This window comes from Mytilus trossulus, unplaced genomic scaffold (assembly GCF_036588685.1).
Source record: "Mytilus trossulus isolate FHL-02 unplaced genomic scaffold, PNRI_Mtr1.1.1.hap1 h1tg000103l__unscaffolded, whole genome shotgun sequence".
Classification (NCBI taxonomy): domain Eukaryota; kingdom Metazoa; phylum Mollusca; class Bivalvia; order Mytilida; family Mytilidae; genus Mytilus; species Mytilus trossulus.
The window spans coordinates 3545386-3561605 of record NW_026963296.1 but is presented as its reverse complement, the minus strand read 5'-3'; the positions used below and the strand labels follow the sequence as shown (position 1 = coordinate 3561605).

At 31.6% G+C, this 16220-nt stretch overlaps 1 protein-coding gene across 1 annotated transcript in view; it reads left to right on the top strand.

Moving 5' to 3' along the window:
* Window positions 1-15909, top strand: part of LOC134699927 (uncharacterized) — a 54042-nt gene extending 38133 nt beyond the window's left edge. Inside the window, exons 10-16 of the mRNA XM_063561321.1 lie at window positions 2290-2320; window positions 3187-3470; window positions 4484-4511; window positions 5463-5782; window positions 7993-8029; window positions 12452-12688; window positions 14325-15909. Coding sequence (XP_063417391.1) covers window positions 2290-2320; window positions 3187-3470; window positions 4484-4511; window positions 5463-5782; window positions 7993-8029; window positions 12452-12688; window positions 14325-14407 — 1020 coding nt within the window. The 3' untranslated portion in view covers window positions 14408-15909. The remainder of the gene's footprint in view (window positions 1-2289; window positions 2321-3186; window positions 3471-4483; window positions 4512-5462; window positions 5783-7992; window positions 8030-12451; window positions 12689-14324) is intronic.
* Window positions 15910-16220: the final 311 nt, after the last annotated feature.

Sequence of the window (16220 nt, the reverse complement as noted above, 5' to 3'; positions counted from 1 at the left end):
TATTTGTAAATGCTTTTAGTATTTTATGGTCTGATGAGGTATTTTATTATCTTTTTCCCCCTTTTTCTCTAATTAGTAGATGTCTACAGAAAGTTCAGAAAGACAGTGCAGAGGTTCTGATGATTGTACCATTATGGCTGACTCAGGCATGGTATCCAGTTTTACTAGAAATGTTGATAGACTTTCCAAAAATGTTGCCTCAAAAGAAAAGACTTCTGTCCATTCCAGGAACGGAAAAGATTCATCCTCTTCACAATCAGTTAAAGTTTCTTGCTTGTCGGTTATCAGGAAAAATTTGGAAAACCAAGGCATTTCAGACAAGGCTTCCAAAATCATTTTGGCGTCTTGGCGAGACAGTACGAAAAAGCAATACTCAACTTATGTCAAGCAATGGTTCCGTTTCTGTAGTAAAAGGAAAATTGATCCACTTCAACCAGCTTTAAATGAAGTCTTAGATTTTTTAACAGTGCTTTTTGATAAAGGATTAAGTTATAGTACGATAAATTGTGCAAGATCTGCATTGTCAGCCTTAGGAATAATGTTTAATGGAGTGACAGTTGGCTCTAACGCTACAATCATCAGATTTTTAAAAGGTGTTTATAATTTGCGACCTTCAGAACCTAGATATAGTGAAACTTGGGACGTATCTAAAGTTTTTAATTTTTTACGGAAGTTATCTCCCGTAAAGTATATTTCGTTGAAAGATTTAACATTGAAGTTAGTAATGTTAATTGTTTTATCCACGGCTTGTAGGACACAGTCGTTGTTTTTGCTATGTTTAGACAATTTAGTTAAAGGAAAGGATAGTTATACTTTGTTTTATTCAGGTTTATTAAAACAGAATAGACCTGGGTTTAATGTACATTTTGTTGAACTTTTTGCTTATCCTCCAGATAGGAGATTGTGTGTTTTTACTGTTTTAAAAGAATATTTGATGAGAACAGCTCAAGCTCGTAGTAATAGTCAGAAACTTTTTATAAGTTATGTGAAACCGTTTAAAGCCGTTTCAAGAGAAACAATTAGCAGATGGATCAAAACTGTGATGTCAAAATCAGGAATTAATTTAAAATCTTATTCTTCGCATAGTGCTAGATCAGCAGTTGTTTCTAAGGCTTTCCATAATCTGATTCCTGTGGAATGTATTTTACGAAGAGCTGGTTGGACCAGTGAAAAGACTTTTGCTAAATTCTACAAGAAGCCGATCGAGTCAGATGAACAACGTTTTCAGAGAGCTGTTCTGAGTACATAGAACTTTATTTGTAAATGAACTTTGTATATAGGAGGGATATATTTGGTTTTTTTTTGGAGGTTTTTAATATAACTTTTTGACTTATCTCAGGGCTTGTGCTCTTTGAAGTCTCATCTGGTCCCGGAAACGGGATGACGTAGTTAAATTCCAAAACTAAACGAGACTTACCTTGGTAAAAGTTGAAGTTCAGTTGGAATTTAACGTAGTCATCTTTAGTTGTAGGGATCAGATGCCCTCCCGATATCCCTCCCTCTTTTTTGTGATGTTGTACTTAGTACTTTTGTATGCACAAACCCTTCGACTTTGAAGACTGAAGCTACACATGCGCACGAACATCTCATCTGATCCCTACAACTAAAGATGACTACGTTAAATTCCAACTGAACTTCAACTTTTACCAAGGTAAGTCTCGTTTAGTTTTGGAATTAATCATGTCTGAAAAACTAATGAAGCTTCCATATGGTTCCTGATAATAGTTTTACCAATATTAGTTTTACTTGCCAGTATTCAGTATTAATTCTAATTTGTGTTCAGTACTGTTTTGATGTAATAAATGACAGCACTATAATAGTATATGCTCTCATGATTTCAAGAATACGATTTGTCTGATCACTTGTGCTGTTGGGTTCGAGAGCATCTTGTTGATATTTACTGATCATATCTCGTTATGCATAGATATGTGAGGCACTTAATATTAAAAAAATAAGTATATTATGGGGAGAGTTGCTTTAATCAAAGTTGAAAGTGAACAAAACACTCTATAATCTACAGTACAGTATGCGTACAACTGCAGTAGTCATCATCAAATCAAAAGCTTCTTTATTAGATTAAGGAAATCCAGCTTGTCACAAAAACAGTGGTTAACATAACTAGCTGGATGATGAAAATGATATGTGTGAACTTTAAAGTTTTGTATTCCTGCAACAAAAAATACTAATGAAACAAGGGATACCATTGAAAATCAAAGGGTTGAGTAAATATTTACCAAAACATACTGGTTGCAAACTAAAAGCTGATCAAGTGTATTTGTTTATTTTCAGAATAAGAAGCATTGTGACTCAAATTGTAAAGGTAATAGAATAAACAATAAAAGATAACATTATTCTAGATATGGTCTGAGACCACAATTATTTCGTAGTGCATATCTTTTAGAACATCAATGAAAATTTTAAAAATCCCACCTACCCTTTCTCAATGAAATTTTGACAGTGTGTTGTACTACTTTTGGGACAAATTATATGAAAACTTCATCGGCTCTAACTCAAAGTAAAGACAATTTTATGTTTAAGGTGTCTTGCAATCTTTTGACAGCTTCCGAAGTTGTAATATTTAACCTTTTTCAGCTGGACCAAATCACTACTTTCCTTTAAAATTCAGGACCAAATTTTTTTTACAGTTTAATTTCACCCCCTTACTTGCAATTTGAGGCATTACACATGGACAAATTAATTTGGAAGGTGTATAAAAATTAATGGCAAGTAACTCTCTGTCAACTCTAGGGACTATATTTGTAGACAACGAAAATCAAGGGACGACAATTGTGGTCTCGGACCATATAAATAATAAAGCAAGATATAAGATATATTTGGTGTGGTTCATATTATTGAAAAACTGTCGTTTTAATTAATAATTGAATTCCATTAATTATGTAACAGTGTTGTTATGACTTTGATGCACAGGCATTTTCTTATTTTGGTGTTTTTGATTTTTTCATGATTTTTGATTTTTTTTTATATTTGGTTTGAAAAATATTTAAATCAAAACACTGCATGTACTACTGATGAAACAAGTTTTGCAAAAAGAGCAACTTTCAGCTAAAAACATTTTACTAAAATAATGAAAAAAAAAGTAAAATAAAGACACAATGTCAACATTATTACTATAGCTATTGTATCCTCATTTAGCAGTTAAGCTAAACAACTAATTTACTCTTCCAGGTCCTGAAACAAAAACACTGGACTTGAAACCAGATAATCATCATTTCGTGCAACTAGCAAGAACAATTGGTATTGGGGACTTCACCAACTTCTTTATAAAACTTGGAATGGAAAAAAATGATCTGGAGAACTTAAATTTTCGTTATTTTTCAAATCCTATGGATTTTATGTTGATGGGGCTCTTTGAATGGAGGGATAAAACAGAAAGTAACCAAATGAATGCAACATTCAGAAAACTGCAGACGGCACTGACGGCTATTAAAAGACAGCACTATCTGTGTCAGGTTGGATAAATAAAATCATTTTTTTTTGTCTGACTTAATTTTGTTACACTGTTGTGTTACCTCTGTGTGTACATTCATCCGCCCTTCCAATGACGTTCATTTTTTGATGCATGTTTCTCAGGATTTCTGAAATTGGGTTTCATATTTTATGTAAGTCACATATACTGTGTGATGTGTTTTCAGATTAATAACTTTACACATTCCTGTTTATCGATCATTTGTATCATTTAAAGATGTTAACCAATTTGAAAATGTTTGTCACATTTTACTCGGAAACTACAATACAAGGATTTATGAAATTTTATTAAGTCACCTAGTATACCGTGATTCTCCGCTGAACAATTTTATGTTTACCATGTTCTTTTAGTGGCAGGATATCAATAGTAAGAGGTAGCTCACAGATTCACTTGTTATATTTGTTTGTGACGAATAAAGACTTTTTCACCAATCAAATCATATGGTTAAGTAGATGGTACATAAACATTTATAAAATAATGCTAAGAAAAAAAAAGATCGAAACGTCAGGTATATACATATTGTATAAAACACATCACACCGCCTGCAATGAAGTAATAAAGCTAAACAATGCAGGACTGGTACAATGTGTTTATATTTCATGAAAATATAAATTACACTTTATTAATTGTGTTTCTAAAGCACTTGATTTAAGAATAGTATATAGACTTTAGGTAAAAATGTAACAATTAAAGTCCTTGCAACAGTAAAGCAACAATAATATCTTTATATATGTGTAGTGTTTTACAAAAAAGTACATCAATTATTTCTGCATTATATGCAATGTCATTATGTTCCTGCATTTCAATACATATATGCGTTTGCCTATGAATAATAATATGCCTTGAATCCTATAACACCAATGTTCCTATTTGGCATCACAGGACAACATGAGAATTTACATTTTTATAGAATATGTATCGGGTTTTTCCTGGTTTTATATTTGATTTTGATACTATTAAAGACTTTAATTCAATTTTACCTCTGACATATTTCAGGTACACAGAGAGGATCAAACTTTAACAAGTAGGTGTATTTGTATAATTGAGTGGCTGATTCATTACAAAAAATATTTATCTTTAATTTATGGCTTCGAATCTTGCTTTATATAATTTCCTCAGTAATAGATTAACGTACCTGCATTTGGAAAAATTTAAGGATTATTTGGTCTTCAATGCACTTCAACTCCATACTTTATTTGCTCTTATTAATTTATTAGAGCCTTTCTGGTTATTTTAATCATTGCATATATGGTGAATTTATTTCTACTACACACAAACAAAATGAATCATTACATTAAAGTTTCATGTATGTTGATTTATTAACTAGATATATTCGATCATTTTTTATTGTAATACTTCAAAATAAGGATAAAAGATTGTTAATCCTGGTACCTTTAATAACTATTATGTCTCTGCCGCACGTTCCAAAAATGGTTTCTGTTCTCTTAACTTAATGTTATGAATCTTATTTATAATGCTTATTACCACTAAAAAAATCAATTTTGAATTTTGGTGACCAACGTATGCATACAAAGCTTTAAAAGTTTTGCATTTTGTTTTCTTTTTTACTGTGCCACAACCAAATGTATGAAACCGAATATTTATTACATGTACCACAAATCACATATCAAGTTTGAAATGGGTTATTTGTTTTGGCATTACTTTTGCTGATTAAGAGTTATGTTCCGTTAAAGAAGATACATTGCCAAATGCTTCGTTTCCTTTCTCTAACTTCAGTTTCCCTCAACATGTTATAAGCCATTTTCATGTATAGAATGCTACAAAACTCAAATCAGGAACAAATTTTGGTAGTGTTACTGTTAACGTTCTTGATTTATGTCCCTTTATAATGCTATATAATGCTTTATGCACATGGGGTATCATCTATGTCCCATGGACTATTCCACATGATAATATCATGTTTTGATATGACATTCAAAAAATTCCAGTTTCTTTCTGTCTTTTTTTGTTACAGAAATAGCTAATGTTGGCCTACAAGATGAACCTTCAGATGACGTAATTAATAGTTTGACAGAAAAACAATTGATAGGTGATTGCATTGTTCACTTAGGCATTGAATTAGAACTAAGCATTAATAGCATTAAGGCGACAATAAAAAACAATCCAAGGGATGTTTATGGTCAATTTCATGATCTTCTCATCAAATGGAAATCTGGCCAGGTAAAGCCAACAATCTACCGACTAATGGTAGCTTTGAAAAATGTTAAAGCGTCTGATGGACTAGCTTATGTGATGAAAACGTATGATGTTGAGCCAAACATTAATGACAGTTTGGTAAGTAGATAAACACATATACAGGAGAGTCTTAAATTGGTGAAATTAGCAAAAAATGTGTATTAATATCCCCATAGAAATGGAAAAGGTTATATCAGGGATTCAAAGCAATTTGGAAATTTATCTGCAAGACTTGTTTATACTATAAAGCTTGATCTCATATGTTTCATAAATTCATTTACTACTAGTAAAAAAATCATAAAATATCTGCACTCATATCTTGCTATGATACGTTCAGAAAAACTATCAGTTACAGACAAAAAACATTAAGAGGTACATAGACGTATTCTTAGTACTCAATAACTCCAAAAGGTCATAAAACATGTATTGATTGCTGTTTTAGATGACTTCAAATTATGTGGTATGATTGCCAATGATGCAGCTCTCCAACAGGGACTAAATGACATTATACTTAACAAATTTAGTGCAAAGTGCAGCTTTCAATAATGAGCAAGTTAACCTTTATCTGTCCTTTACCTTGAAATATAGCACTTTTAACTCATCATATATGTAAATTGTGATGTGCCCGTTCTAAATTGTTTTCTGATTTGTGGTCCAAACGCACATAAAGTATTTGTGAACAAAAACTCAAACATGAGAAATAGCTCGCCTAGACAAGTGCAGCAAAGTTTCATTATCTTATAATACAACTATCTTCAAATCGCTTTGCCAGCACACTAAGACCGCTGCAGCTTACATGTCTTACAAACATATCTACAATGAAAAATAATGAAATATAATCTTTTAAATCAGAAACAAGCATAATGTTCTTTTTAAGATCTGCAGAAAAAACGTAATGCGTAAAAACTTACAGTAATTATATACTTATACAAAACATGTTCACAGGGTGGAGGGAATTAAAACTTTACTGCACTAAGACTGAGCTTCCAAAGGTCAAGCTATGAAAATAGTAAAATCACAAAAAAAACTGAACTAAATTGAAAATCTAATCAGAAAGTCCATAATCACATGGCAAAATCAAATGACAAAACACATCAACAACGAATGGACAAAAACTGTAATATTCCTGACTTGGTACTGGCCTTTTGCAAATGCAAATGGTGGATTAAACCTGGTATTATAGCACTAAACCTCTCTCTTTGAAGACAGTCTCATCAAATTCTGTTATGTTTACAATGATGCGTGAACTAAACAGACATGATAAATAAAATGGTCAAAAATGGATTTTCAACGTAAACTTTTACCGCGAATGACCAGTCTGTGTTGTCATATAAAGAACTTTAAACTCTTAACTTTATTAAGGTGACTTATTGTTATGCAAAATTAATTTAAATATTATTGTAAACATGAATAAATATTCATAATATAACAACAAACCCATGTGTTATCGATAGTTAGTAAATAAATTTATGTTTGCCAAACTTTCAATTATTATTATTAACTTTAACCTAAAACCCAAAGTTATGTCTTAGTGTTTTGGTCTACAAGCATACTCACCTTTATTTGTTGAGATTAATTTAAGGTGTATACCAGTATGTCTATCTGGTAGATATCATCTGACCTTTACCACATTGTCATGGTTCATTGTTTGATATAAAGTTTTTATGGTTAGAAATAATTTCTTGTCTCTAATTCTATGGAAATATATCCCTTTCCAAACCAATTGTATAAAACAAATTAATCAATGTGTGGTTGCCAGTGATCTCAGAAGATGATTGGCTGAGTTTTAGGGTCATAACCTTTCTCAGCTCATTGAACGAATGAAAATGTTCTAACAGGTGTTAATGACATTGACAACTTCGTGGAAAGTAGAAGGGGATTTTTTTACAGAAAAAAAAGGAAAATGTAATCATTAGAGAAACAGATTATTACATAGTTACGCGTGGATTATCGGATTTATCCAATCTCGATAGTTAAATTTTAATTTTTAAAGTCCTCGCCAAGGCTTGGACTTTAAAATTGACAATTTAACTATCTCAATTGGATAAATCCTATAATCCACTGGTATCAATGTAATAATCTATAGGTATACTATAGGCAAAAGGTCAACTATAGTTGGTGTATGGATTCAAAAGTGAACATGTATTTCCGACTTTGTTTATCTGACCTTGACCTCATTTTCTTGGTTCATGTAAATGTTATGGGATACTTGTCGTAAAACTGTATATTTAGGTCTATAAAAGTTTTATAGTAGAAAACACATTAAGGAGTCTTGGGTCAAACTCTATGTATGCTTGTTTATTCTACAGGAACAGGAAAAAAAGCAGTTTGACCCTAGTTTATCAGGTAAGTTTGACATTTTATTTATTTAATTTCTTTGATTTTAGTTTGGTTCAACGAAATTTATATTTAGTTTACAATTTGATTCAGAAGAAACATCGACATAGCTAGATAATACAATTCATTCTCTAATTACCACCACAATTTGATATTAATAAGTATTGTAATTTTCATTGTTATTAATAAATGTAATATACTAGAATACGCATGCAAAATCGCGGTCATTCAGAGCGCGGTTGAAAGTATGTTTAGTGTTGTAGAATGATTTTTTGTACAAACAAATAATGACTGGAGAAATCCAGGAAACATATCAAAAGTCATAGGTACTTGGGGAGAGGAAAACTGTTTTCTACTCTTCCTTTTTTTCCAAATCCCATTTTTGTGTTTTCTATTAATTTCAATATGAACATACGTTAAGTATATTACGAACTTCCTCTTGTGTTTTTGGTCATCTGATTAGTTAAGCCTTTTTCAACTGATTTTTATAGTTCGTTCTTATGTTGTACTGTTATACCAGTGTCTCAGGTTAGGGGGAGTGTTGGGATCCCGCTTACATGTTTAACCCCGCCACATTATTTATGTATGTGCCTGTCCCAAATTAGGAGCTTGTAATTTAGTGGATGTCATTTGTTTATGTGTTACATATTTGTTTTTCGTTCATTTTTTTTACATAAATAAGGCCGTTAGTTTTCTCGTTTGAATTGTTTTACAGTGTCTTATCGGGGCTTTTTATAGCTGACTATGTGGTATGGGCTTTGCTCATTGTTGAAGGCCGTACGGTGACCTATAGTTGTTAATGTCTGTGTCATTTTGGTCTTTGGTGGATAGTTGTCTCATTGGCAATCATACCACATCTTCTTTTTTATATTCATTACTATAAATAAAGTGTGTTTGCTTTTTAGTATCAACCTCAGTTTACTTATCAATCCACGGTGGTCATTGTTTATTTATATAGACCCTCTCTATTCAATATATTTCGTGATACGATGAAGTTTTGTGAAAGATTTTATGACTTAAGAATTTCAGAAAAAGGTATCAACAGTCATGGGTACTTTGAAACAGGAAAATTGTTTTTCTAGCCCGGCTCCTCCTTTTTAGCTCACCTGTCCCGAAGGGACAAGTGAGCTTATGCCATCACTTGGCGTCCGTCGTCGTCTGTCGTCCGTCGTCTGTCGTCCGTCGTCTGTCGTCGTAAACTATTTCAAGAATCTTCTCCTCTGAAACTACTGGGCCAAATACTTTCAAACTTTAACTGAATGTTCCTTAGGGTATCTAATTTATAAATTGTATCCGAAGTTTTGATCTATCAACAAACATGGTCGCCATTGCTAAAAATAGAACATAGGGGTCAAATGCAGTTTTTGGCTTATAACTCAAAAACCAAAGCATTTAGAGCAAATCTGACATTGGGTAAAATTGTTTATCAGGTCAAGATCTATCTGCCCTGAAATTTTCAGATGAATCAGACAATCTGTTGTTGGGTTGCTGCCCCTGAATTGATAATTTTAAGGAAATTTTGCTGTTTTTGGTTATTATCTTGAATATTATTATAGATAGAGATAAACTGTAAACAGGAATAATGTTCAGCAAAGTAAGATTTACACATAAGTTAGCATGACAGAAATGGTCAGTTGACCCCTTTAGGAGTTATTGCCTTTTATAGTCAATTTTTAACCATTTTTCGTAAATCTTAGTAATCTTTTACAAAATTCTTCTCCTCTGAAACTACTTGGCAAAATTCTTCCAAACTTTAACTGAATGTTCCTTAGGGTATCTAGTTTGTAAATTGTATCCGAAGTTATGATCTATCAACAAACATGGTCGCCATTGCTAAAAATAGAACATAGGGGTCAAATGCAGTTTTTGGCTTTTAACTCAAAAACCAAAGCATTTATAGCAAATCTGACCTGGCCTTATATTGTTTATCAGGTCAAGATCTATCTGCCCTGAAATTTTCAGATGAATCAGACAACCTGTTGTTGGGTTGCTGCCCCTGAATTGATAATTTTAAGGAAATTTTGCTGTTTTTGGTTATTTTCTTGAATATTATTATAGATAGAGATAAACTGTAAACAGCAATAATGTTCAGCAAAGTAAGATTCACAAATAAGTCAACATGACGGAAATGGTCAGTTGACCCCTTTAGGAGTTATTACCCTTTATAGTCAATTTTTAACCATTTTTCATAAATCTTAGAAATCTTTTACAAAAATCTTCTCCTCTGATACTACTGGGCCAAATACTTCCAAACGTTAACTGAATGTTCCTTAGGGTATCTTGTTTGTAAATTGTATCCGAAGTTATGATCTATCAACAAACATGGTTGCCATTGCTAAAAATAGAACATAGGGGTCAAATGCAGTTTTTGGCTTATAACTCAAAAACCAAAGCATTAAGAGCAAATCTGATATTGGGTAATATTGTTTATCAGGTCAGGATTTATCTGCCCTGAAATTTTCAGATGAATCAGACAACCTGTTGTTGGGTTGCTGCCCCTGAATTGATAATTTTAAGGAAATTTTGCTGTTTTTGTTTATTATCTTGAATATAATTATAGATAGAAATAAACTGTAAACAGCAATAATGTTCAGCAAAGTAAGATCTTCAATTAAGTCAATTTGACCAAAATTGTCAATTGACCCCTTAAGGAGTTATTGCCCTTTAAAGACTTTTTTCACAATTTGTTCATCATGTTGACTTACTTTAAAAAATCTTCTCCTTTGAAACTTCTGTATCAATTTCAGCCAAACTTAGGCTAAATGAGTTTCAGAGTATCTAGTATAAATTTTATATTTTATTTCCTTGTATGTCAAGAAACAGCTCATATGGCTAAAATAAAACATAGGAGAAAATGATTATTTTTTTTGGCTTTTGAAGAAAATAGGACGATCCAAAAAACATTTAAATAAATTGAAAAGCCAAAATAATCATTGATGAGAGATTTAACCAAAAGAATTAAGGTGAGCGATTCAGGCTCTTGAAAGCCTCTTGTTTCTTTTCCAAAATGCCCTTGTTTCTTGTTTTTTTTATTCATTTCAATAACGCTAGCGTTTGTCTGTATATTATGAACATTCATTACTATAAATATAGTGTATTTTCTTTTTACTATCAATTCCCCGTTTACTAATCAATCCACGGCGGTCATAGATATATTGTAGAGAACCTCTCTATATAATCAACTCTGTGATCGCCGTGGTTGGTAACCTTGAAATTCATAGAAGATAGCAAATGCACTTTATTAGTATAGGTATGTTCAAACACAGAAAAATGCAAACCGGAAGTCTAATCTCATTTAAAATTCCGTCCAATGACGGAAAAACTATCCAGACACATTTTTTCGTTTTCCTCCCAAAATTACCCATACGGAACTTATCATAAGCAAGGATGACAAATGCGACTATGGATGGTACATATAGGACATAGAGGTATAACGATAAATTTAGTGTGGAAGGAAGAGAAATGACACAAAAATGAGGTCTCCTCATTTAATAGTATAGATAAAAAGATTCACAAATATGCGCGTGTATTTCAATCTTTGCAAGTACAGTATTGCCAACTTTGAACATGTTTGTCTTTTTGACTATTTTGATCAGAGCGTTATTCATGAGTCTTAAGTAGATGAAACGCGCAAAATCAACAATAAGCAAAACCCATAACGCATAGTAAGCTACAAAAGGGCTAAACATATCAAATTTTAGTCGTGCAAACGAGATTTTTAACGGTCTATTTTGCTTCAGTGAACATCATATCTTTGTTTTTTTCGGAAACAATGTCAACCTCATCAAAAGTCTATAGTTGCATAATATGAAATTTGAATAGGGGGAATATTTGCTCTAATGGTCAGATCAGAAGTATTTTTTTTAGCATTACCAAATATTTGCTGGATTGTTGCCCCAAAAGTAGTCTTCTTTGTGATACAAATCATGTAAGCATGCTGTTCAAATCATGTCTAAGACAAGAATATACACTTATTTAAAAAGAAATTTGCTTATCACAAGTAACTTGAAACCAGACAAACAATAGTACACATGAGTCGGTGACATGACACAACATAGAAAACTAAAGAATAAACAACACAAATCCCACCAAAAACTAGGGATGATCTTAGGTGCTCCGAAAGGGTAAGCATATCCTGCTCTACATGTGGCACCCGTCGTGTTGTTTATGTTTAAAGTAGGTACCAGGACTTTGAATTTTCTTCTTTTGAATAGTTTCACATCTTCTGATTTTTGGGATTTTTTATACTTTTCTGTTTTGTTAATTACCTGTATTTAAGGCCTTGCTTTGACCTGTAATTTTTTATCTATTTGTCCTTTGGTCGATGAATAGTTGTCATATTAACACATATGACCACATCTCCTTATTCTCTATCATATTTATCATTAATTTTCAATGTGTTATCTTATATCATTTCATATACCAAATTAGACCTGAGGGATATTTTGGATCAAATGATGACAAAGTTAGTGATATCAGTGGATGACAGACGCAGCATTGAACAAAATACTGATCAGGAAAACACCATGCTAGATATAGTGATCAAAAGGGGAGAGCCTAATAAATCTATGTGTTTTTATGTTTTAATGCAAAATAGTGGATACGAAGATCTAGCAGAAAAATTGATGTCTGATTCATCCAGCTCAGTGCCACCACCTTATAAAACAGGTAAGATCTGTATGTGTCATCATTAAACAGATCATAGAGATCCCTGGTGTGCATTTGATCCTTTCATCAACATTAGAAATAGCTGTTTATTTGTTACACTTATGACAATACAAAAAGAGTCGAATTATTGTAACATCCTACAAATTATATTTCATCTCGGCTTGCAATTTATAATATTTTACCAGATTTGGAATATTTTTTAAAATAAAATCAATTTGCTTTTGTTCATGTGTACACTATTTGTTCATGGTACAATGCGTTTTCTGTAGCATATTTCAGACTATTTTAAAACAGTGTTATTTATCACTGTTTATGTAGTACTGTTCCCCAATTGTGTGGCCAACAAATTTACAATATTAAAAGGAACCTTGTTCACTAATTGATAGTAAGTGCTACTGCATCCAGAATGCTGCTCATTCTACCTTTTTCATTTGTATGGTCTCAACTGCTGGTTTATTTTCTAGCAACAAATGTTGTTTACACAGACATCTTACAATTGCGTATTTTGCATTAAAAGACAGTAGGAAAGATAGGTTGACTGACCAATATGTGGCCTAAATCATAAAACACTCTAGATGGGTCAAGACGATGGATAAAACGACAGGACAAATGAATTGTTGATTACAACTCTTTTACTGACATCAATATTTTCAATATTTCCGACAATCATTTCTGTTAAATTGTTCCTTTTAAAATTGTTACACGATGTGACTGTTGTTCCCATATTTTGGCTATTTTATTTATCATGTCTGTTTAGTTCACACCTCATTGAAAATATAACAGAATTTGATGAGACTGTCATCAAAGTGAGAGGTTTAGCGCTTTAAAACCAGGTTTAATCCACCATTGTTTACATTTGAAAATGCCTGTACCAAGTCAGGAATATGACAGTTCTTGTTCATTCGTTTTTGATGTGTTTTGTCATTGGATTTTGCCATGTGATTAGTGACTGTCCGATTGGATTTTCCACTGAGTTCAGTATGTTTGTGATTTTACCTTTTGATAGATTAATGGTTGATGATTTTTTATATTGATAGCATCTTTATAAACCACAAAAATAATTAAGGAATGACTGTAATATATTTTCTGTCTATGAAGTAATAACATACAAAATGTGGGGCACACTGAATAACCCGCCACATTTGTTATGTTATTTCGAATACGCAAAAAAAATATTACAGTCATTTCTTATAATTTAGTTCTTAATTATATTTTGAACCGTAGAAAATCACGAAAAAACTTTGATGACGTCACGGTCACATGACATAATTATGTCTATGAGCTGATAACAAAACGACGTCAGCCAATCAGAAGACGCCTTACATCCAAAATTAAATAATTCAGGAATATCAAAAATGAAAAACAAAATTAGAATTTAAACTACTGAATGCTTTCTTTGATGGCATATTACTTATCTATTGAACTATATAACATGACATAAATTTGTAAATGGTTTTAAAAATATTATTGATTACTTACATTATGCATTATCAGATAGATACTATTAAAATAAAATGTCATTGGTTAAAATAGTAATTGGTTTATAATGGGAACTTATTTTTAATTGTAGTGAATTAGACAGCAAACATTATCACCGAAGAACTGATGTATAATATAAATATGTATATTATTTTAGAATTACAAGATGTTCCAGATTATAAAATACGTCTACAGAAGAATTACCTAGAAATAATCAAGACGTTAAACCACGACCAGTAGATCTACAACAACGGTGAAAGTGAAAGTACAGAAAAAAGGCAAACAAAAAAAAGGAGGAAGAACATGTGCTTCAAATATTGTTTTTATTTTCCATAAACAAATATTACCTAACAGATAGGCTCGGAATGATAAGATAGAAAAATGAATCTATCAACCCTTGAGACATTTTTCAATCAATGTGAAAAGTGCAATGAAAGGATATTTACAAACTGCAGTTTCATTTTATGATAATGATTTAGATATAGATTCATCTGTAATGGTATAGGTAGATGTAATTTTTGTAGATGTTTGTATGTTTTTGCACATTTGTACATTTTCTAGGTCAATTGACTATTCACCAATAGATTGATGCTTCATGCTGAAGTTCCAAACATTCTGATACTGTTCCGTCGAATGTGATTGTTCAGTGCATTTCAGTGTTGATACTTTAATATTTGTTTTCTAATGACATGTAAATTTATGAAATATTTTGGGTAGCAGTACAGTCTAAAAATGATTTTCTAGTGAAATGGTTTTTATCAGATAATTTCAACGTACATATGTATGTATGTGACAATGTCCAAAGACAGGAGCCTGTCCCAAGTCAGGAGCCTCTGGCCTTTGTTAGTCTGGTATGATTTTTGATTTAAGTTTCTTGTGTATAATTCAGAGTTTAATATGACGTCCATTATCACTGAACTTTTATGCATATTTGTTTAGGGGTCAACTGAAGGACGACTCCGGGTGCGGGAGTTTCTCGCTGCATTAATGGCTTTCAGTTGGTGTAAATTGTCAAATTAAAAGCCTGGTTCACTTTACAGTTTTAGTGTCAAATACACTGTTAATTAACAATAACTACCTTAGCTTAAGGTCATACATAATTTGTCTCTTTAAAGTAATTTGACAATAAATTAGAGTAACTTCTTGATAGAGATCAAGTCTTATAACATATTGAGTATAAATACATACCAACATATTACATTATTTTATTTTTCTATCCGAGAACAATAAAAAACCATTTTGAAAAGTATTTTATTTATCTCTACTTCCTATTAATGCTTAATTATTTTATTAAATGTTAATATCAGCAATTCTGTTTGGTCAACAGTGCGAGGGATTTAGAGCCAGTAAAGAACTTTTAAAACCCCTATACGCAAGTATAGTTTGCACTTTATGATACATGACCCAAGCACTTAAGTCAAGTTATCTATAGAGATATATCTTCACAAGAAGTAATTTATTTAGAAATGTAAATAGTAATATTGATTTTATAAAACTATTTAAATACACTTTACACAACTAAAGGTGTCATTGCATTAACTTTTTCATTATTGTGATGATGTCTTTGTCATTTTACTTTTAACCATTGTTTTGTGAATATTTTTTAATGTTATGTTATATATCTATTGTATATAAATGTTAAATAATTAGATACAGATTAAAAAAAGACAATTTCAGCTAATTTTCACTTAGTACTTCACCATGAGAACTTGTTCGGGAAAGTCACAGTGTTCAATTTGAATAAAAAGAAATGTACCCTTAATACTTGAATTAAACTGAATTACGTATGCATTATGATCTGAGATTTGTTTCTTCCGTGCAGGACATGAACTGAATTTGAATTTTTATCAGTTGACATGTATGATGTTATATATTTATAGTAGTTCGGGGATATTCAGTTTAACGGTAATTTTATAAATATTTTTCCTCAACATTGTTATAAATAAAGGCAAAAGTAGTATACCGCTGTTCAAAACTCATAAATCCATGGACAAAAAACAAAATCAGGGTATCAAACTAAAACCGAGGGAAACGCATTAAATATAAGAGGAGA